The 24,237-nt window shown below is 31.5% G+C and overlaps 2 protein-coding genes across 2 annotated transcripts; both read left to right on the plus strand.

Annotated features, from left to right (window-relative positions):
* Positions 1 to 1,885: 1,885 nt before the first annotated feature.
* LOC114192259 (Ribophorin I) lies at positions 1,886 to 8,178 on the plus strand. The gene is made up of 9 exons (XM_028081920.2): positions 1,886 to 2,119; positions 2,608 to 2,652; positions 3,489 to 4,120; positions 5,038 to 5,185; positions 5,720 to 5,899; positions 6,004 to 6,072; positions 6,833 to 6,922; positions 7,680 to 7,828; positions 7,917 to 8,178. The coding sequence occupies exons 1-8, from the start codon at positions 1,898 to 1,900 to the stop codon at positions 7,800 to 7,802; spliced, it is 1,509 nt and encodes a 502-aa protein (XP_027937721.1). The 5' UTR covers positions 1,886 to 1,897; the 3' UTR covers positions 7,803 to 7,828; positions 7,917 to 8,178.
* A 4,779-nt stretch (positions 8,179 to 12,957) lies between these two features.
* Positions 12,958 to 19,443, plus strand: LOC114190785 (protein ENHANCED DISEASE RESISTANCE 2-like). Its single transcript, XM_028079818.2, has 22 exons — positions 12,958 to 13,128; positions 13,213 to 13,383; positions 13,783 to 13,857; positions 13,990 to 14,043; positions 14,133 to 14,198; positions 14,273 to 14,334; positions 14,588 to 14,715; positions 14,787 to 14,833; positions 14,919 to 15,019; positions 15,127 to 15,222; positions 15,353 to 15,417; positions 15,518 to 15,589; positions 16,236 to 16,382; positions 16,481 to 16,767; positions 17,120 to 17,183; positions 17,268 to 17,443; positions 17,951 to 18,052; positions 18,164 to 18,214; positions 18,301 to 18,444; positions 18,547 to 18,642; positions 18,754 to 18,855; positions 19,110 to 19,443. Exons 2-22 carry the CDS (start codon positions 13,228 to 13,230, stop codon positions 19,200 to 19,202), a joined length of 2,184 nt encoding a protein of 727 aa, XP_027935619.1. The 5' UTR covers positions 12,958 to 13,128; positions 13,213 to 13,227; the 3' UTR covers positions 19,203 to 19,443.
* The last annotated feature ends 4,794 nt before the right edge of the window (positions 19,444 to 24,237 follow it).

The raw sequence follows: 24,237 nt of genomic DNA on the forward strand, positions 1-24,237 counted from the left end.
TTTTTCCTTTATGCCTAGTCTTGTACCATTTGTCATCGATCAAAAAATAAGGAGAAGAAGAAACATAAAGGAGGAAGGAGTGAGAAGAATAAGCATGGTGGAGGAAGGAAAGAAGAAACATGGGGACATCTAATATGAAAGAAGGGAACACGCGATTTGAAAATATTTCTGAAACACTGAATCCAAAAGGTTTATTTAAATGTATTTCAAAACGTACTTACAAATTTAAAAACACTTTTCAAAATGTTCATGTAATTTTATTAAATATATTTTGGGTTATGTAATCCAAAGGTATTTTGAATATAAAAATATGTTTTGAAATGTATATTTCAAAATGTATGGTTTTTAATATATTTCAGATTTTACGTTATGATACATGGTTTTGCATTTGAAAATATTAATAGCACAATTTTAAATTATTTTAAAAAATAAGCATATTTATTCAATTTATCAATCATTGATGCACAAATAAATAAAAGTTTCAAAAGAACGGGAATAAAGGACTTTGAAGGAGGACTGAAAAACAAAGAACATAACGAAGAATGTAAAGATGTAAAATGAAAGAGGAAGAGATGTATGAATAAATAAGAATGACAAATAAACTTGACACCGTAGATATTGTTTAACCTTGTCTCCATTTTGACAAAGAATACTCATAGTGTAAGGATAATATCAAAATTTTCATTTAGGTATAGAGATTTGGTAGGAATGTACATACCCTCTCATTCCTATTCACATACCTATCCTAATAGTTATTTCGCTTAATTTAAATTGCCAAATTACTGTATTTATTAGGTAACCTAATTGATATTGAAATAAAAACATTAAGTAAGCTAACACCAACTCAGATATTAATGTTTGTGTACAAGTATAAAAATGAGGATAAATTATTTTTTTTTGAGAGGAGTATAAGGTAATTAGGGATGACAACGTGTCAGGTCGGGCACGGATAGTGCCTACCCGACCCGCAAAAAAAAAAAATTGTTCGCTACCCGGCTAATAAACCGACGGATATCCGTGGATACCCGATATCCGCAAATATTTTAAAAAAAATTATTTTATAAATTTTTTAATATTAAATTATACAAATAAAATATAAATTAAATTAAATTTTAATTATAATTAAATTTGACATAATAAAATATACTGCTAATTTTAACTTTAGTTAAATTTAACTTAATAAAATATAAATTAAATTTTAATTTTAATTTTTTGCGGGTAATGGGTACCTACGGGTACGGATAGTATGATACTCATACCCGATCCGTTTATAAGCGGGTATTAAAATACCCACTACCCGTTATCCGCGGGTAGTAACTATCCGTCGTGGATTTTATCTGCGGATATCCATGGACGCGGGTATTTTTGCCATCCCTAAAGGTAATAAAGTTCGTTCTGCTCCCACCTTATTGTTTATATTTAGGGATAACATTTATCATTTTATTATTTATAACAATATATAAAGAAAATTCCATATTTTGTGTTCACATTTCAAATTTCTAATTTTACCTTTTAAAATATAATTATTTATTAAATTTTTGAAAATTGACCGTTATTTTTACAAGTTTTTTATAAAATCGTCTATCTATGCTTTTTCTCTTTTTTCCTATTTATCAACGGTTCTCTCATCTTTTCTGATATATTCCATTTTATTTTTTATATAATTTTATTTTATATATTAACTTAATAAAATTACAATATCATCACCTACTAATATAATATCATGTATATGTAAAAAATGCGTATACACATATACGATAGCGCTTGTGTTTACGCTAGTAATTTTAATGAAGATAATTTGGGGTTTATAAGTTTTGTGGGGTGCGGGAAGAAAAAAGGGGAGCAGGAAGAAGAAGCAGCAAATCTAGAAAACCCAATTGTTTTGATTTGACCCAAAATGAGACTTGCATCATCTACGGTGAATCGGGAGTTATTACACTCCAATCTAATAAACCCAAAATTGCAGTGTAGACTTCAGAGTCTTCCTCTGCATCTGTCAACAACTGCAATGGCAATGGTCCCTCAACCTCTGTTAATCCTTCTATTCTTTCTCTCCCTTCTTTCAATTGTCAACTCCTCTCCTTCTCAACACATTCAGATCGTCGATGCCGAACGCAGGGTAAGTTTTGTCTTTTCTCGATAACATGCGCGTCGACTTTCGCTCAAGATCCGTGTCAAAATGGGAAATTTGTTCTCCTGCGCTGATTAGTGCCTAGAAAATATGAACTTGCAACATGGGTATAACAATGAGTATCGTAGATTCATGTGAATGGGTAATTCTTGTGTGAACAATGCGTGCCATCTGTGTTTTGTTGCTTACTCTTGTGTTTTTTTAGAGTTCTGGGAAATTGAGATTACATTATTCTAGCTGGTTTGTTAAAAAGATTTGTGGTGTACGATTTGGAGCGGATTTAAGTGGACTAGTTTGTCCTTTTTATGCAATACAATTTTTGATAAATTAGATAGATATTTTTTTTCTTCAAAACAATTGTTATATTTCTGTGTTCTTTTTTTGAGGAAATGTTGGGTGTGTTCCACTATATTTGGCGCCGTCCAAAATGCTCTTTTCTATATATTGCATGACTAATATGCCAACGATCCTTGCAGATTGACTTGACCTCTCACATTATTAAGGTGTACTTGACATTGAAGGTAACCTCTCCATACTATTACTTTTTTGATAGTAGGATTCTGTTTGGATAATTTTTCCCTCGAGCATGTGTAGGAGAAGAAAATTAGAAGAAAAGATGAAATAGGTTTTCTCAATGGCTAAAGTTAGTTTATATACAAGTGAAAAGTCAGATTTTTGAGAAGCGAGATCTTTTTATAAATTAGTTTGTACACAAGTTAGTATTAACTTAAGGATTTCTTTTCTTAGTTTCTTCTTCTGGAAATGTTTATCCAAACAGGTAAATCTGGTGTTTGTATTGGTTTAAGTTATGCATATCTGTAAACTATGTTCCATGTTCAGCTGGGAATAGGGACTTGGCTTTAAGTATAATATCTGATTAACTTACTGGCATGTAAAAGTCATGTTTAAGTTGGCTAGATGAATTTTATTTATTATAATTTTGTGAAAAGTGGTTTGAACCAAACTTATGTCTATACAAACCAACGTAATAACACATTAGCACATCTCATGCATAGAGTTTTCTGAGTTTCACTTTTGAATTTGATTAGAGTTACCTTTTGCAAACACTTAGGGCATGTTTGGTAAAGGGGAACCTTATGTGGAGATTTATTCTTTTAATGGTAGCCATCAATACATGAAAAAATATTTGGGGGGGGGGGGGGTGTCGGGTCTATGAATGTTTGAGTCTATTGAAGTCTATAACATGTTTTGGATTCTTAGACCAACAAATCAGTATTTGTTTGGACCAAATTTTAACTTGAAATTATTATTTTTTATTTCTTTTCGAAGGATTGTGCAATCAAATAATCATTTACAAAATTTGTTGATTTTATATTTCTGAGAGTTTTTCTTTCAGGTTGAAAATTTGGGGACATCTGCTGCTTCTGAAGTACTTTTGGCCTTTTCGCCCACTGAAGTTGAACATCTTGCATTACTCAAAGCCGCTGCAACTTCTGGTAAGAGGAAGAAGAAAACTTATGTTCCTCTTGATGTCAAGTCTGCTAAGCAGCCTGATGGACCAAATGGAACTAAGTTTTTCTCTATAACTTTGTTAACTCCACTAAGTAAAGATGAAACCACGACATTAGAGGTTCTTTACATGTTGACACGGTCTTTGGAACCTTTCCCAGTTGAAATAAGTCAATCAGAGTCACAATTGGTTTATTTCCGTGATAGTGCAATATTATTATCTCCCTATCATGTCAAACAACAGACAACTTTTCTCAAGACACCAAGCACTAGGGTAGAATCATTCACGGTGGTGGACCCCACTAAACGTGCTGGTACAGAGTTGAAATATGGGCCATATGAAAATCATCCCCCGTATTCATATTCTCCTGTACTTGTTCATTTTGAAAATAACAATCCATTTGCGGTTGTTGAGGAGCTAGAACGTGAAATAGAAATATCTCACTGGGGAAGCATTCAAGTCACTGAGCGATATAGCTTGGTCCATGCCGGTGCTCAACATAAAGGTGTTTTTTCAAGGTATATTTGTTATCTCGCTTTTTTACTTGATGCTTCAGATCTGCATTCAGTTCTTTGGGAAACATATATATCCGTTAAAATTTGGAAGAAATAAAAAAAATTACATGTCAAAATAACAGGAGGAAATAGTTGTTAGTTTAAGATTTTGGAATGACCTTTTTCTAATATTTTTATTTATTTGTTTATGCTTATTATTCTTATGTGTGTTGTAATTTGCCAAAGTGTTCTCATCTCACCTCTAGAAACATTATATAGTTTCTCACAATTCTTCCTGGTTTGATAATTTGGTAGTGTGTTGTTTGTAGGATATTAAGTTTACTACTAGAAGCTCTTAGAAGCTGTTAGAAGATTCTAGATTTCTCTCTGTAATTATTACTATAGAGTTAGAGTTCTTTATATATAAAGGCTGATGTAATGTTTATGTTTCAAATTAATCAATTGAATAAAAATCTTCTTTCCTTCATATTAATCCTTTCAAGTGGTAGTAACTTCAAGTATTGTCTTTTTACTACATGTTTTAGTGCAACATGTGATGACAGCATCCATGAATATTTTTTAAAAAGTAGTTAACTGCAGAAAAAAAGGATCATTTTAAGATTTTTATCACATCCAGGCAAGAACAGATAGATTGGCACTTTCTTCATAAGCACCCTGGGTTATTTATTCTATATTTGTATAGATTGGCACGGACTTATACTGTAGTTTTACTCCAGTATTTGAACTTCCGAGAGTTGAAATGGCCTCAGTTTTAACATGTACTTTACCAATTGTTCAGCTGGATGAAAGTTAATGAAACATTAACTTATAGTATCTCTTGGTTTATATGTTATATTTATATTCTTCTACATTTATTCTGCCATTTTCCCCTTCATATATAATTTTTTCTGTGTGCATAACTGGAGTTTTTCTGTTGGCAGGGTTGAATATCAAACTAGACCAGCTGGTACTGGTGTTTCATCATTTAAACATCTTTTAGCAAAACTACCCCCAAGGGTCCACTCAGTATACTACAGGGATGGAATAGGAAATATTTCCTCTTCACATCTTCGTACAGATTCTCGGAAGGTAATATATGTTATCGGGTCTTTAAAAAAGATTATTTTTCTCCCATCCTTCTTGGCATCATCATGCACCATTTCTTTTCTTTTTCTCCCTCTTTCTTTTGCAAAACTTGGGGTGAAGAACACTAGAAAAAAAGTATACTGCTGTGTCAACTCAATAGGTGACCACATGGCTGTGTTCATCATAAGTGAGACATGATGCTTTTTCTGCTTGAAAGTAATGTCATTCATGTCAACATAAAGAGCATCGTCATCTTCTTTATTTGGTCTATATTTATGCTTTACTGGTTAACATCAACTTCATAATGAGTTGATAGAAACTGAAGTATGAATTATGAATGGAAGGGATGACTTCTTCATGGACATGCTTCTATATTAATGAAGAGTAGGCGATATAAGGGTTATTATTGATGTATATAGATCACCAAGGGGTTTAGTCTTGAATGACAAATAGATCATTTTCGTTATTCAACATAATCGTTTTTGTAAAATGTCATGTTTTCTGATTCATACTTATTTACACGTTTATTGATTGCAGTCAGAACTTGAAATTGAACCTCGGTATCCTCTATTTGGAGGCTGGAAAGCAACATTTGTCATTGGCTATGGACTACCATTGCAAGACTTCCTTTTTGAATCACCAGATGGCAGAAGATACCTCAATTTTACTTTTGGTTGCCCTCTTGTCGAGACAGTGGTTGATAAGTTGATTGTAAAAGTGGGTTTGTTATGTAGATGAAAACTGTTCTCCTTGCTTCAACTGATTTTGTATGCAAACGTGGAGGTTTAATTTACCTTTCTTGTTGAACCATTAAAATTCAGGTTGTGCTGCCGGAGGGATCCAAAGATCCCACAGCTGAGATTCCTTTTGAAGTAAAGCAGCATCTAGAGGTAATTTTCTCTTAAGATAATGATTTTCGTTCAACATTGGTTTAGTTTCAACTTTCGACTGCAGTCAAAGTTTCATCTGCATTAAATAGATGGAACATGTGCACTTGTGACTTTTAATTACATCAGCTGCATTTCTCTATCTTATAATCAGGGATCAATGTCTATAATAAGCCCTCTTCTAAATAGGGCATTTCAATCAGTACCATGATGATTTGAGGATACAGTGTATGAATATATTAGATATACTTCTTTACTGCGTGGTCAAATTGCCATCATACATGATGATTTGACCTTAACTTGTGCATTACATATTTATATATTGAGAAAATCTCCTAAAAGTGGGCTCTGAGTAGAACGTGTACTTGTTGTAATGCTCCAGTACTCAACTTGATTAGTGGTGCAGTGATTTGTACTATAACATACATCACGTATAATATAAATTATTCAGAGTGTCTTCTCTTACCCGCCACGCTCCCCATCCTATAGTTTCAACAGAGTACTAAAAAATCAGAAGTACACAACTTATTGCGAAAAGGAAAAAGGGGGTGGGTGTATCAATATGTTAAAGAAATATTTCATTTCGTAATCTTTGACTAAAATAGTATATGGTCTAGATATACAATTTAACTTCAAGTTCTCCAAGATAATTCATTTTTGTTCTCTAGTTTGATTCTGCTATTGAAGAATTTCACTTGCTGTGCTTGTAGCATAAAGCATTTGACTCCCTGCAGCTAAAATGGTTTTAATTTGAACTTTGCAGATCAAGTATTCATATCTTGATGTTGTCGGCAGGACTGTGGTGGTTCTAGAAAAAAGAAATGTGGTTCCTGAGCATAATATTCGTTTGCAGGTATTTACCAATCTAATGCGAAAAAAATAAATAGAAAATTATAAAGCTGGTTTGGTATGTGAGCATTTTACGAATTCTGAGATAATAATTTTGCTTATTGCGGTCCAAATCAGGGACTAACGATACTTTTGTTTAAATGTGATGATGATGATGCAACAGAATTTGTTGACACCATGTTAATGACAAAAAATGATTCTAGAGCATATAGAATATCCTGTATCCTATATTTCCTAGCAATGCAAGTTAATAAACGAGGCATTTTAAACAATGTGGTGTTTATGCAAATGGATGGAGGTCTTATTGCAGATGAAAGTTGTGTTTTACTTGAATCTGTTTATTTACTCTGTTTGGTAATGTTATGCCTTCAGTTCGTAATTTTGGGCTTAAAGCTTACAAACGATGAATGGAAAAATTCTTCTTAGATCCCCTTTTGTTTGCCTTTCTTAGTTGTAAAATCCAAGAAAAAATGTTTTTCTGGTTTCCACAAATAATTTTAAACAAAATTCTCTTTGCCTTCTAATCTCAGACGACAAAACATGTAACAGAGCGTCCTCTCTCTATCACTACTTAATTTACTAAAAACATTTACCGCTGCCTTTCATATCTGCAACTACAATAATGGAAGGCATAAAATATTTTATAGTTATGAAATCATGGACTTATTTTCCAAATATATTTCTACGCAACTTGTCAATGACTACTTGAATTACCTTAAAGTCTGGTATGGTCTAACCAATTTTGTTTTCATTTTTGGTAGGTATACTATGGTTTTAACCCTATATTCATGCTTGCTGAGCCATTGATGCTGGTATCTGCATTTTTCTTGCTTTTTGTTGCTTCTGTGGCATATCTTCACATTGATCTTTCCATACGCAAGTGAAGAACATCTAACCAGTTTCTTGAAAGGTAATAAATCCCTCTTCCAACTATTTTTATGATTAAAACATTCTCTTTGGCCCTGCCCTCTATTGAAGTATTGTGCCTTTCTTAACAGGCAGTGACTGAGCAGATCCAAGGTTTCCTTAGTTTTGGAATTTCCTATTGCATTTTTGGAAATATTGTGTGGAGTTAAGAGGACTGATTGCAATTATAGAGTTTACTTGCTTGTACAATTTTCCAATGGCAATTTGATCTTAGGCACTTAATTGTAAGAAACCTGTAAGATTTTACTATGTAGGTATTAGAAATATTTATGTGAAACTTAGCAATCAATATACAAACTTGAATTAAATTGAAAAAAAAAACGTATTCAGTCATCTATGTTATAATCATTTCGTTAAAAGGTAATCCGCACTTTTTGGATAGAGGAACTTTTAAGTTAAAAGTAGATTTTCCCAGTTAGTTTTGCTTTTTTCGCTAGGCTGTTGTAAAATTATAATATAGCTGCAAAATACAAAAATAGGCTTGTTAGTCAAGCTATAAGTTAAATTGTATAGCAATGCTTCTTGTTAAGGCTTGGTTTGGCTTTGTAGTAAGACATTAGGCTTTTACTTCCTGCACCCCACTCTTTCTTTGCTCACCTCCCAAATTTTGAAAATAACATTTTACCTTGTTACATGTTTTTGAAATTTTTTGGAACAAGTTTTTTAAAATTTTCAGAATAAGATTTTTAAAACGAGATACTTAGAATTGAATTTTCAAAACACATGAAAAGCGTTGTTTTGAAGGACCTAAGCGTCTTAGATAACAACTTTACATTTTTAAATAATCTAACGGAAGAATGAAAGTAGGCTATCATATTTTTAAAATTTTATAGTAACACTGATTTGTTTGATAGGAGTTAAGGTTTGACTTAGGCTTTGTTTGAATAGTATTATGAACGTATACTGACATGGAGAAAAAGAAGAGGTAAAACAAATTAAAGGAAAAGAGATAAAAAAAATATTAGAAGAAAAAAAAGACAAAAGAAAATAAATTTCTTTTAGCAGTTGTAATTAACCTATACATAAGTTTAAGTCAGGTTTTAGAGAGGGTAATTGAAATTTTTTTCTTAAATTAATTTGTTTATAGCAAGATATTGACAATAAACTCGTCCTCGTGAGGAGTGAGGATTGCCCGAACCCGTTCCCATTTTGACGGCCGACTTTTTCAATTGGGTATGATGATGGTTATGAGTATGTACATATCTCCGCCATAATATCCGTTCCCGTCATATTTCCGTCATCATTTAAATTATTAAAATATTCATAATTAATTAAGTAACCTATATATATATATATATATATATATATATATATTTATTTATTTATTTATATTTATTTATTTATTTATTTTTCAATTTTTTATTTCTTCTAATTATTTGGTTTGTCATAAAACTCATTCGCATCTCCAATATATTTATCATCTTATCATAACATTTATGTAATTATGTTAAAATGACGGATGTTAATTAAAATTCTTTTATGTCTCATATTTGAATATTTTTATTATTTTTTAATATTTTTATTTATTGTATGTTTTCCTTTCACATAAGTATGTTTAATACTCTCAATTTAAGTGTATAATAGCATAAACCTTTCCATTTACCAGATAATATAAAAAAAATTTACTTATTTTTATTAATTTTTGTTTCATTTGAAGAATTCTTTTGTTTCCCTAAAACAATTATTTCTCAACCATTGAGTATATATGTTGATATTTGAAAAGTGTTCTTAGATGTCTAAAGTATTTTTCATCTTATCATACCCTTAATGATACATTTGTTTTCCTTTGTGTGATTTCTTTCAATAGTTTCTCAAATTGTTTCTAAGACATACATTTGTTAATTTTTTAATATTTTTATTTGTTGTTTATTTTCATCGTGTAGAATATTATTTCAATATATTTTATCTAATTATTTTTATTTTCTAACTCATTATATCAATCATACTTTAATTTTTCACTATAATTGTATAAATAACTTTTATTTACTACAATATCAAAATTTAATGTAATTGTCATGAATATTTTTTTATCACCATCCAACATATATTGGAGTTCAAAATATACAATAATCATGTTAAATTTGTTTTATTATGTTTATTATTTGTTATTTGCATCATTTTGATTAAATGATGTATTATCATTTTTATTAGTGTATAAAAAAAGAGATTAATTAGAATTTAAAAAATTGAAGTAAACAAACATTTAAAATATATTTTAATTTGAATATTTGTTTTCCTTTAAGTTTTTTTAAAAATATTTTTAAATTTTATCAACTATGTTTCATTAATGTTTGTAGTTTGCAAATTTAATAAATGTTTTAGTTCTCATGAAATTTTATTTGGTATTCCAATCTAAAATGCAAACAATTATAATTTATTTCAAAGTACTTAATATCGAAGAAACAATCATCCTCCTAATATTGAATATTTGATAATATTATGTTTCTTTTACCGTAATTTTTTATTATTTTATAAAAATTAATCAAAATTTATATTGAAGTAGTAAGGAAACGGGTACGGGTATGGGTACGAGATTATACCCGTTACCCGGTGGGGATGAGGATGGGGATGAGATAAAACTTTGATACCCGTTGGGTTTGGGTATGGGGATGAGGATGAATTTTTTTTACGGGAATGAGTATGGAATAGTGAAACCCGTTTCCGTCCCGTCCTGTTACCATCCCTATATATTGTATATACTTAATTTAGTTTTCCAACTAAGTTAATAATTTATAACATATCTTTTAATTCGATTAATAAATATGTATCACAATGTAATAAAAAAAAAGTTTCTCATGTTATATTACCATATGATAAAAAAAATTTGATGAAATGTAAAAAAAGAAAACTATAACCATAAATAGGAAATTTCTTCTTGTACTTCCATATTTTCATCCTGCATTCTCACTTTTAAAAGTTTCAATTATATCCTTGATATAGTTATAGTTTCAGATTATATAATCCAGAATGCACATAAATTGTAAAGTTCAAAACTTAAATTACACATCTTTTATTATTGATCCTTATATTCTTTTTTACACTTCATATTATTATGATCTTTTCATTTATTTTAGTAAACACTACTAGATATTACTTAGGGTGAAAGTAGAAGAAGATAATGTTGATTTCGAGGAAGAAGATGGGGTGAAGATGAAAATGGAGATGAAGATGGAGGTGGGAAAAAATGGACTCGAAGACAAAGATAGGATGAAGTTGAGAGAAGATAATGAGGTTGAGATAAAGAAAAATATGGAGGTGCTATGGGAAAGGAGGAGGGCAGATGAAGAGGGCAAATTTAACTTTCTAATTTGCTTATGAGATATAGTAAGAAAATATGGGAGTGCAGGGAAAAATTTCCTCATGAATAAATTTTAGATAAATAAAAAAAATAAAATGATAGAAGTGTTACATAGAAGCGCAGCAACATCGTCTGTTGCTAATAACTGTATAAGATTTATTAATCGTAAATTTGTTCTTTGAAATTATGAACCATATAGAAATGAACTATAATATAATTTATTAAAAGTAAATTACTTATAAATCTCGTCTACATAATATAAAAAAACACGATTATCCTTAATAAAAGTAAATAACTTTTTTTTAAAGAAATAATACTTGAAGTACAAAGAAACTGGTCTTATATTTAATAATCACTTCCAAAGTAATTAAGAAAATTCTCTTTAATATTTTGTGTTTAGCAGTGAATATTATTAAATTTTAAAAACAAAAATATACACATACGTAAAGCTAGAGATGAATGGAACTGGCTTTAAAGAAAGCCTTTTTTGTCGTCCCATGATTAATGCAAGACAACGATTCCCCGCAAGTCATGTTTGAAGGTTTATTATCTCTTAATTTCATCTTAATAACAACAAAATCACTGTCTTGCCTCACAAACAACCTCTTATCTTCTTCCTATTCAACCATAACACTTCATTTACCTTTTTGCCCTCTATCTACGCTGCAAAAACATCTTTTAACCATTTACTACCCTACTCATTAATAAAACGACGATGAAAATATATTTATTATAGATACTGCGACTAGGGATCGCCAAGTAAAAAAATCTGTATCCACTGCTAATAAAATTTGTAATGGATAAAAAATAATACTATAAATGGATATTCGCAAGTAATAGATACGAGTATTTTTAATATCTGCATATTAACGGGATGAGTACGAATATCATAGTATTCGTGAATATCCATATCCGCTATACTATACTTTAAATTAAAAATAAAATAAAATTACATGATTAAAATATTAATATATTGATTTTGAATAAGTTATTTTTTATCAATTAGTTTAAAAAAAATAATTTCTTTGTAAATTGTTATTCAAGACTATTTAAATGAGTTATTTGAACTTTGTTTAAAATTTATGAATGCTATGTATTACATTTTATTTAAATTTATGATTAAAATATGTTGTTAAATATTTATTTTTATTCTTTTGTAAATATCCGTGGATACTCGTGGATATCAATGGATATTAAAAAATTATAGAAGTACTCGTATAACGGATACGCGCGACGAATATAAATACGGGTACGATACAAGTATTTATCCAACATATAGGGTATGAGAGAGCTATTATCTGTATTCTACCCGTCCCATTTACATCCCTAACTACAACTATACTTCAAGATACTCACTTCATAAGTGTATTACGTTATATTTATATTGTTAGTCTTTAACGAGAATTGAAATTTTACATCAATATATGAGTAAAAAAGAACAAATTTCATTAAATATTGACATAAACTAAATGAAACTTTAATTTTGATTATAAAAGACACACACATATATTCCTACTTAATTGATAGTTTACAAAAAATTTACGTGGCAATCAAACTAAAAATAAATGTAGAAAAATATCGGGATTTAAAGTTTTGATAAATGAGATAAAATGTGAGACTTAGTCAAATGAAAAAAGAAAGTAATTTTGATGTAATAGAACGATATAGTAATTGATGAAGAAAGAAATGATGTGATTTTAAAAGAGGAAATGTATTTTAGGTAGGTGGGTGAGTAAAAAAGTGGTTTTAAAGGTAAAAGAAGAAGGGCAAGAAGGTAAATTGGGATTGTAGTATATGATGTGGTATGAAGTAGAAGGAAAGACGCAGAAGACGGTTATTGATGAATTGATGAAGCGGGAACATAGGAAATAGAACAAGAAGAAGAAGAGCAACAACAACCACCGTTGTCACTGCCCTCACAATTTCGATTCTCTGATTCCCTTTCACGGGGTCAGGGAATCGCCATCGTCGATCCCCTTTCTCAGGTTCTTTTCCTTCTCTGCTCGCATTCTCGTTCGTTCCATTTCATGCAGCCTCACGAATTCGAACACTGTTTTCTTTCTTTGTAGCCGATTTTCTTCCAAATGGGTGTTCTTCCGCAGAGTGAGAGGAAAATGGAAGGGTGGCTTTATCTCCTTCGGGCCAATCGCTTTGGTCAGCATTACTCACGGAAGAGGTACTTTATTCTCAAAGACAATGTCCTCCGAAGCTTCAAAATCCAACCCGCTACCCCAACCGAGGTAAATACTCCACGTTCCCCCATTCCTATATAACGTTCTTCTTCTCACTTTAAGTGTGTGATGAGGAGTTTGATCTCAGGTCCTTCTCTATCAAAAATATTTCTCCGAACAGATCAATTTCTTGAATGGACCTCACTCTGTTCATTGGTGTCTGTCTCTATACATGTTATTTTTAATATTTTATTTTGATTAATGTTCGAGTAACGTTTCGTTACCACGTTTGATTATTTGATGTATCCTGGAACGGATAACGTTTTTAAGGCTTTGGATTAATTTATGTCTATACGTGTGGTATGTGTGTTCTTCGATTTTAATGACAACAATATTTCTGAAATTTCCTTTCTTGCGATGGTTGAGTTGTCAAATTGTGATTAATGAAAGCATTTTATTAATTTTCAGGAGCCAATTAGAAGTGCAATAATTGACTCTTGCGTTCGGGTTAATGATAATGGAAGGGAGAGTATGAACAAAAAGGTAAGCAACCTGCGGCTCTTTCTATGGGACAACACTGGAGGCTTTTTATTTTTTACTTATTTGACAGAGCTGCATTGTTTCCTGGAACATTTAATAATTGTATTTACGATACGAGTTGTTTGCATTGTGCAGGTGTTCTTCATGTTTACTGTTTATAATGCAACAAACCAGAGTGATAAGCTTAAGGTGTGTTGAAATTAAGAATCCGAGCAAAATATTTCTGACAAAAATTTTCACTGATTATTCTTGATCTTGTATATTTCATAATTTTTTAGTTAGGAGCAAGCAGTTCAGAAGAAGCTGCAAAATGGATACGCACCTTGCAGGATTCTGCAATGAAGGTTGTACTCCGCTATCTTAATGAGTGGATGGTGTTCTCGTTATAAGAAGCATATTTTATTGTTTTTTTTTTCAGGAGTGCCCATCTCCAACAAAGAATTTAGTGGCTTGTATTAGAAGAAGACGTTCAACTTTGAGGTACATTAACTACTTTTTAATATTTAGTCCAGCAATTTCTACTTCTCCTTCTGAATATCTAAAATGCTTTAAAATTAACATAATCACACTCATCAGTCCTTTTCTTTCTGCTGTAACATTACTAGAAGGCAGTGATAATATTTACGTACCTACAATTCATTGAACTTCCTGTACTCTTTTATATTTATCTAAAGTTAAACTAATCATATTATGGGTAGTATGCTTTTTAATGTCTTAAGTTTCGTTCAAACAGAAATGGAGGCTCAAAAAGCACAGATTGGAAATACATCAACTTGAATCTTCAAACAGAAATAGGCACTGAAGCGATTAGCTCTGATGTTGTTGCCCCTTCACCATGGAAGATTTTTGGTTGTCAGAATGGTAAAGCTTTAGCCCTAGACCACATGGTTACGGCACTAATCTGTATCTCATATAGCTCATTCCTTATGCAGGACTAAGGATGTTCAAAGAAGCCAAAGATTGCGATTCCCTTGGAAATGTAAGTTGCTCCTAACTGGATAACACTTTCATTTTAGTAAGCGGTCAACTCTTCTAAAAAATGAGAAGTTGTTTTCCTTGTTCAGCATTGGGGTGATCACCCAGCAATAATGGCAGTTGGTGTGGTCGATGGAACTTCAGAAGCCATCTTCAACACTCTTATGACTCTTGATCCCTCAAGATCGGAGTAAGTCTTATTCACTTGAAAAATAGGAAATGTGGAACCACTAAATAGGAAATGTGATCCACATGATTTAGTATAGCTTTTATATTAAGTCACCTAGCTTTTTGCAGATGGGACTTTTGTGTTTATCGAGGCAGTGTGGTTGATCACCTTGATGGACACACAGATATTGTTCATATGGAGCTGTACAGTGATTGGTTACCATGGTAGGATATATATATATATATATATATATATATATATATATATATATATATATATATATATATATGAAACCTTGTATATGATAATTCAGTAAGCGAACATTTTTAACATGTCATTATGTCACATGTCCAGGGGAATGAAACCCAGAGATTTGTTGTTACGAAGATACTGGAGGAGGGAGGATGATGGATCATATGGTACTGTTAATAAAACATTTAGGTTGTTATACCATATGTTACGAAGATATGGTTCATTTTAATCCGTCTTTTAACTTTTTTATCTCTGATTCTGTGACAGTGTTGTTATACCATTCTGTGTACCATTCCAAGTGTCCACCAAAGAAAGGCTATGTCCGAGCTTGCCTTAAAAGTAATGTATGCTTTAAATTTGAGATTATTATTTTACTTATCGATGCCGCCAAATAACTCAATCCTATGGCAGAGGGATACAGGAAATGCTGCAACACCCTAAAATAAGAACCAACATCCAAAGATAAAGAGCATTTATTTTTTATTTTTTAGTGTGTGCGGCTTTCAGCACATTTTAACAATTATTATCGTATATTTTTAGTTGGCAATATTTTGTCTTAAAAAATTACATAAATTTAGTACTATTATAAGGTTTAACATAATTCAGTGTTAAGTTTAATTTATTTTCGTAAGAAAAATTGAATTAATAAAATATATTTAAAAATCATTGTGTACTTAAATTATCTTTTCAAATCTGTTGAAAAATCATATTAATTAAAATCATAAATAATATACAAATTTGAATTAGTTTTTTTTTTCAATTAAAAGTTTTTCTTTCTCATATAATAAAATATGAATTAGTGTATCCCAGGCACAAACTATAAAAACCGGTTTATAAATGACTCGAGGGTGATAAAACCTCACTCAAATCCCAATCACTGCTCTAAAATAAATGTTTCTTAGTTTTCTCGAACCAATATTTATTAGTTTCCTAAAATGCGGAAAAATGCCAAGAATAACCAATAATGGTTTTGAACACTCTGCAGGTGGAGGATTTGTAGTGACTCCTGTTAACAAGGGAACGCAATCAGTGGTGAGACACATGCTTGCTATTGATTGGAAGTTTTGGAAATTGTATTTGCGCCCCTCATCTTCAAGGTCCATTACTATTCGTATGCTTGAACGAGTTGCAGGTATGTGGCAGACTTCAAAGTTCTGCCATCTATGTTGTCTTGTCACATTAGTTATAACTGGAATTTTACAAGCTTTTACTATATTCTCCTTTTCGCAGCTCTTCGGGAATTGTTTAGAACCAAAGGTGGAAATTCCTCCTCTGAACCTATGACAAAAGAAATTGGATTGCCTCTTGGTGAAAAGGAGGATATTAAGTCGGAAGTTTCGGACGAGAAAAGCAAGTACGAGGAACCTCTTATTGTTCTACAAGATGGTGTAGAACCTTCCGGTCGTACAAATTTAATGGGATTGAATGATTCTGATGAGTTCTTTGATGTTCCTGAACCAACAGAGTATGATCACTTCGACAATCAATGGCATACTGACTTGGCTTCTGATCAGATGGTACTGTTGCTTACCAACATTCATCCTCTAATTGGTTTTTGAATTTCTATTTTATTTCTTTTTGTATTTTTCCGCGTTGCTAATTTTAGACAATTTTACAAGATGTTTTTTCTTATATAAGGAATCTAAGTACACATTAAGATTTGGTGTGATTGCGTCATATTTTTTTTTTGTTTATCTAAACAGTCTTTTTATGATTTGTACTTTTCCTCGTCGATAATTTTAGACAGGTTTACAATGATGTTTTTTCTAATATAAGGAATCTAATTACACATTAAGATTTTGTGTGATTCCGTCATATGTTTATTTTGTTTATATAAACAATCTTTTTATTGAACCAATGGATGCACAGGGTATGTCCATCCCCAGAATATCAACAGCTGTTGGTTTGGTAAAAAAGTTACACGACATTGCAGGTATAATTTAAGTTCTTACTAATATTTTTTGGGATAGAATGTGTATAACATATTTCTTTTTAATATATTTTACATGCGTTTCAGTTCAGAAAAAGGGGTATATGGATTTGCACGAAGCTAACAGGGACGAAAGTTCATCATGCCCTTTTGGTGCCACTCTTCAAAAGGATTCAAGTTGTTCTTTACCCTGTACCTGGACTGCTTCTGATCCATCTTTGTTTCTGGTTCGAGGAGAAAATTATTTACAAGACCATCAAAAGGTATTTTAACCTTTCGGTGTGTTTTATGTTTTTACCTTAACTTGATGTTACCTCATTTTTACATCTTGGAGTTATATTCAACATGTAAAAGGAATCTCTAAAAACTTTAAAATTTGTTTTGACTATTTTGCACACTTAATCGTGAACACAAAATTAATAAACTATCCAACATTGTTACAATTACTAGTGAAAACATACTAGCCGAATGGTAATACACATTTGCGCATGTATCACATTGAAAATATGATCACCAAATATATGATTTCTTAATAAAAAACAAAAAGTCTCATTACCCTCTCCTTTCTGCATAGCCAAAGGTTAAACCCAGGAGACAGAAAGTTTTATGCCCCGAATTCATTTTTATACGAGATGAAACTGTCATCATAACTTTTATTTGTGAAAGGCTTCAGTGAAGCTAGATGCTGATGTTTCAAACTATACTAAACAAATTTATGCTACTTTTTTCATTTGTTTACTTTAAAGGGTAAATGAATTTCTGTTTTCCAGATCAAGGCACACGGCACCTTGACGCAAATGGTTGGTGCAGATTGGCTTCGTTCGGACGCAAGAGAAGATAACTTAAGTAGTCGTGCGGGCTCCATAGTTCAGGTATGTTCCCTTTTTCTCAATCTTCTATTTGTGTATGTGATAAAACGATCCAAAATTTTGTCACAAAATAACCGATAACCATTGCCATTTTGTGCTTTTGGATTTATTCAGCAATATGCAGCAAAAGGTGGTCCAGAATTCTTTTTTGTCATCAACATACAAGTGAGTATTACCTTATCTTGATTGTTACATCCATCACTCTTAAAGTATAAGATTTGATAACGAATACTATTTTGATGATGTATCAGATGCCTGGAACTCCTATGTATTCCCTTGCACTTTATTACATGTTGAAAGGTCCTTTGGAAGACTATCCCTTATTGCAGAGCTTTGTGGATGGAGATGATGCTTACAGGAACTCTAGATTTAAGCTGATACCATACATCTCCCAGGTTCATTTCTGCTTAAATGTGGCATGCAACAAACAAATAAAAATTTCAGCATCAAGATGAGTATCTAATGGTTTTCATCCCCACTTGATTTGTTTCTCCCAGGGATCATGGATAGTAAAGCAAAGTGTTGGAAAGAAAGCATGTTTGGTGGGGCAAGCATTAGAAGTACTTTATTTCCGTGGGAAGAACTATTTAGAGGTACATTGCCAAATTTAGTAATACTTGGAAAGCATTAGTGATTTTGCCGTATTATTACTTTCAGCACTGGTGTTCTACATGCTAACCCTTAAATTATGTTTGCCTTATTAGCTTGATATCGACGTTGGATCCTCAACAGTTGCAAGAGGGGTAGCTAGCCTAGTTCTTGGCTACCTGAACAATTTGGTGGTAGAAATGGCGTTTTTGATACAGGTAAAAGTAATGGATCAATGTGGTTCTGTTAGAGCATAAGTTTGATCTCCATAATCCATGAAATAGAAGTTTATATTACTTGAATTAACAAAGTAAAACTGCATTTTATTATGATTAGATAGCAAAACAAATAGCACCTATATAACTGTATATAAGTTTTCTCCGAAGTAAAATGTGTATTGGACTTACTGTGGTACCTAACAAAACAACTTTGGTTATCCTTACAAAAATGACACATCTTAAAATGAGTGCAGAGCAACACACAGGATGAGCTACCGGAAGCCCTCCTTGGAACATGTCGACTAAATCATATGGATGCATCGAAAGCATTTCTGGTGAATTCATAATTTTTAACTTGACAGTGGAGTCTTTGAGGAGCAGAAGCTGATACTCCTGCACTTGCAAAAGTTAAGGAGTAGAAGTGTCAGATGTTGTAGAGGTTGTTGCCCTGCATTCTTCATGTTTTGTCCAACCAGTCAAAATTGATACTGGTGCTGGGAGTTTTCCTGTGATTTTTCCCCCAGGGCTTCAGTTTTTAAAGCATTTGTTCCTTATCTAATTTATGGTTACACAAAAACTAATTCCTTAGCTTGTATCAATGTCACGGTTTAACATAATATGCAAATCACAAGCTAAAAAAAGAATGAAAACAGGATCCCAAATTTAAATTATAATCTGTTTTTATTCAAAAGTTACATTCATATGCTAAAAAATGCTCTATATTTGCATCTGTCTAAGGAGAAGAGTGGGTAATTTTTTGACAAGGAGAGAAAGCAGTATAATATCGATATTTTTATGGATGATGGAACTATTATTTCCAGGTAATAAATTTTTAGAACATAACTTTAACGCGATATTTTTAAAAAATGTATTTTTAAAAAATGTTATATATACATTAATATTATAATTGTGTCTAGTACCTACGATAATTTAATTTTACTGAAAGATGACGTGAGAGAAAATAGTGCATACTATATATTATTATTTTTTTAATCGTTGTATTCATATATATTATTCATGTTTCAACCTGTTTTGCCATGATTTTAATCTTGATTACTTAATTGAAAGTCGTATTACTACTATTGTATCAACTAATCCTGATAGTAGTATTATATATTAATAATAAAATAAATATATTAAAACACGTATTCTCTACAGTGGCTTCGTTGGTACGTTATGGTTACATGCCATGTTGTCTACACCTTTCTCCAATAAAAATGAATTTTACCTTTTTTTTCCTATGATTGGATAATAAAACTGTTGCAACTTATCGACATGCATCCTATAAGCAAAAATAAGGTAAAAATAATATAAAAAATGGTTATATTTTTGTTATTGGATTAATAATATTTAATAATAACGAATCTTTAAACAAGTTTATGAGGTTTCTCTACAATTAAAAGCATTTATTTGTCCTGGGCTCAGCCCACATTTAACGTGAAGTCCATGGATTCATAACTGTTAAACGCACCTCCCTTTTACTTGTTTCTACAAGGTTTTATAGTGCTGAACTTAAATTCCAGTATACACTTTCGAAACTCTGATTTTCACGAGGGCAATGGGGTGCACTGATTTTCAAAAAGATTTTTTTTTTTGAAAAAATAAATACAAATACAAAAAAACTTGTATAATTTGGTAGCTCGCAAAGTTACTGTTAAAATGCATTGCACAAAGTTTTACACTTCAAATAGAAAAAGATAAAATGGAGATTATGAGGTTAGGGTTTTGGCACATCTGTGACTTATCTTTTATCTTGCACTGCCCTTAACTCTGATAGAGTGAAGACAAAAGACATGGTCTTGTTCCTGTGACCTCACCACCACTCTACTTTTTCTCTGCAATTATTATCAAACACTCTATTCCTTCAAAATCAAAATACTATCTCATAATAGAGTCATACTGCACCATACTCTTACACAACCATCATAATACTTCCCATGCATTCTTTCATTTATGACTGCCCATTCAAATCTCTTCATTTTTTGTTTCTTCTCTCTTCAATCCAATAATTAAACCTTTCTTTCATCTTCAATCCATCAATCTCACCCGTAACATGAATATCATTCACTTTAATCTTCTTCAGAGCAACAAGCTTGAAATGGATCCATCCAATTATGTGGCTAAAGTTTCATAAAATGCATAAAAAAAAATCTTAAAAGAGTATGGATCACAAAACATTCTCTGTATACAAGACTATAGTTGAAACTTGAAACGCGTGGCTCCAAACAAATTCCTACAAAATTCAAAAAAAAATTGAAAAAATAAAAAAAAAGTGTCGGTCATTGGCGTGAATGATTCCATTAATTTTTATTGCTTTGTTTCTTTGGTGTCTTTTTGGCATTTTTGTGGTTTATGGGTGTGGGCCAAGTTGGTTCGTAATCAATTTTCTACATAACTCCAAACAGGGATTGGGCTTTGGGACAAAGTTGCCTCTCTTATTAGAACTTGGGTAGGCCCACAAAAGTTACTATCCAACCTTCCCACAAAAACCAGTCCCCATATAAGAAAAATGCAAACAAAATTGAAGACAAGCCACAACTCAAAATGAAATTATTACACCTTTTTTCCTATTATATATATAAAAAAGAGTCAATATTTAATCATAAAATGGGTCCAACCTAAGTTGTGAAAACGATTATCCAACTCTCATTGTTTTTTGATATAAGTGTTTTATAATATATGATTGTGATTGTGATTGATAAATAGAGTGTTTTGGAGTTGTGTTGTGTTGTGTCCCCAATGCCCTTCATAAGGAGTGGGTTGCCACTCTCCAAACACTGTTCAATTTTTTTTTTCCACGTTACCTTAAATGGGAAGCACCCTTAAAACCCTTAATTTTGGTTCTCCCAAAATGCCCTTGTTTCATGCACCGACAAATTCATCGTACGCAGGGGCAACACCGTAATTTGAGCACACATAGAAATGAGAAAATAACAACGTTGTCCCCACGTTGTGTTATGTAATTGTGGCACCCACGTGGCACATGTCCGCATTCAAAGATGTTGTGTATTGCTATGCCTCATAAATCTTCCTTGTCTTTTGAAGGAGACACTTAATTTAATAATTCAAACTTTGATTTAAGACTAAAAGCATTGCGGAAAAGACCTTCTTAGCCCCACCTCACATGTAACTATCGCTTTCCTTTCCCTATTCTCGGCGTTTTATTCGGTGATTCACAAATGTTTAGTTTTATAATCTTTTTCACAGATTAATGTATGCATTCCCACGTGACACCATCACGTGATTCCTTTATTTTTCTTTTCCTGTGTCTTAAGAACAAACAAATATTATGTCTCCAAAGTTTAATAATAAATAAATGTTAATAACAAGAACCTTGTATACTCCTATCAGGAAAACAAAACAAAAATCGCCAATTATACAATATAGTCACAAATTCTGACCGTTGCAATATGGTCTTCTTCTGCTTTGGATAATACACACATAATATTACTTATTGGGGCTTTAAAATGAAGCAAGTCCTTTTTTGTTATATATATATTTAGAGAATCCATTTTTCTCAATTTGTGTAAATACAATCAAACTTTATTCGAAAACATGAAAATAATTTATGGTGATTTTCATTCTCATATATAAATATGTTGAGATAACGAAAATTGGTTTGGGAAAAAGGAGTTAAAAGCAAGTCAAAATAGTACGCACCGACGGCGAATGCATGGGATTCAGCTCCGTTTCCCTTCCTTAACCGGTAATCAACCTCTTTTTCCCGGTTACCCTGTTGGTGCCATAACTGTCGGCACCACCAACATGCCACATTTATTCCGGTCGTTTTCCTTCATTTTTGGTATTTCCATTTATGAAATCATAATAATAACTATTATTAATAATTTTATGAAATAATTATAATTATTTTCTATAATAATAATAATAATAACATTTGAAGCGGTGCAGTATGTTCCTTTGGACGTGCTTTCACTGTCAGAGGATATTTTTGCCTTCGAAATTTAATATCCGGTGACGTGGCACGTGCCTTCAAGAGGTGGTGATTACTAGGCTGCGGTGCGGAGCACGATAGTAGGGTCTGAAGTGAAAGATGTTTATAATTATGTGGGGACCAGTATTTCCTAGCGTGTGGTTGCAAGTACCGGATCAAGCTCCCACGTGACTTACAACCAATATTCGCTAAAAGGCATGCGAAGCCAAGAAGTGGTAACTTAACTACTAAATAACTATTAGTACCACTCACGTTCAATAAATAACTGAGTAAGTTCATATGCCACCTTGCATTACATTTACTGTACCATTTTTTTGGATAATTTGTACAAGTTTTTCACCGTACAACTTTACATTTCAAACGTCATAACTGTCATAATATTACATCATGTACTCAGATATTAGCAGAAAAAACGTTCCACACGTTTTCTTCTATTTTTATAAAAAAATGTTTTTGTTACCTACTGTAGGAAAACAAAGGAAAAATCATTTCCATTTGTTTGATTTTTTTGTATGAGTGAATTATCTCTTTTACTCGAGTTTGTGAAGCAATCATTTTTAAGTTTATTTGAATCCGCTACACTTTTCAAGTATTATTTCACATGTACATACTATCTAATTCGGTTTTGTTCCATTTTAGTGCAATTTTGAAAGGCGAAAAACGTGTGAAAATGAGCTTTAGTTCATTTTTGGAAAAGCAGTTTATTGTGTATTAGTTTCTAAATTAATTTTTACTTATAATTGATAGAACCAAACATAATGAAATATCTCATTGAGCCCCTAATGAATCCTTGAAAAACTTTTTTTTTCTTTTGAAAATTACTATGGAATGCTTATATTAGAAAATGGCAACACTAATTACAAATGTCGGCGGAAGTAGTTTCCATCACAAAGGTGTATAGAAATTTTGGGAAATATCGAAATGGAAGCATTTACTTGATTACAAATGAATTATCTTAAGTTTTACTTCTTGATGTATTCTTTAAAGGAAAAAACTTTAATATATTTCTGATATTGATTTTGTATCGATAAAAAAAAAACATCACAAAATAATATACAATTCAAGCTAATTTTAGAAATTAAAAAGAACTATATATATTTCGAATTACATGAGATAATCAAATATGGAAATTTGTCACTTATAATCTATCCCGCAAGTTAAACAAAATTAAGAAATAACATTTTTCACGCTCTTTAACTTTGATTATATCTTCTTGAAATATTACTCTTTCAAGACACTCCTTATATATAGATATGGCTCGCATAAACTGGTCTAAGAAAAAGATTCACCACATAGTTGCATACCACTCAACAAGACTAAGCAAAGAGAAGAAAGATAGTACACTACCTATACTTTGATATATATCATTTACAAAGACTAATAAAAATTTGTCACCTATCATATAATTTAATTAAGATAAGAATTCTCCA

The sequence above is a fragment of the Vigna unguiculata genome, chromosome 7, assembly GCF_037176805.1.
Source record: "Vigna unguiculata cultivar grain cowpea cultivar isolate G323 ecotype 2 chromosome 7, ASM3717680v1, whole genome shotgun sequence".
Taxonomy (NCBI): domain Eukaryota; kingdom Viridiplantae; phylum Streptophyta; class Magnoliopsida; order Fabales; family Fabaceae; genus Vigna; species Vigna unguiculata.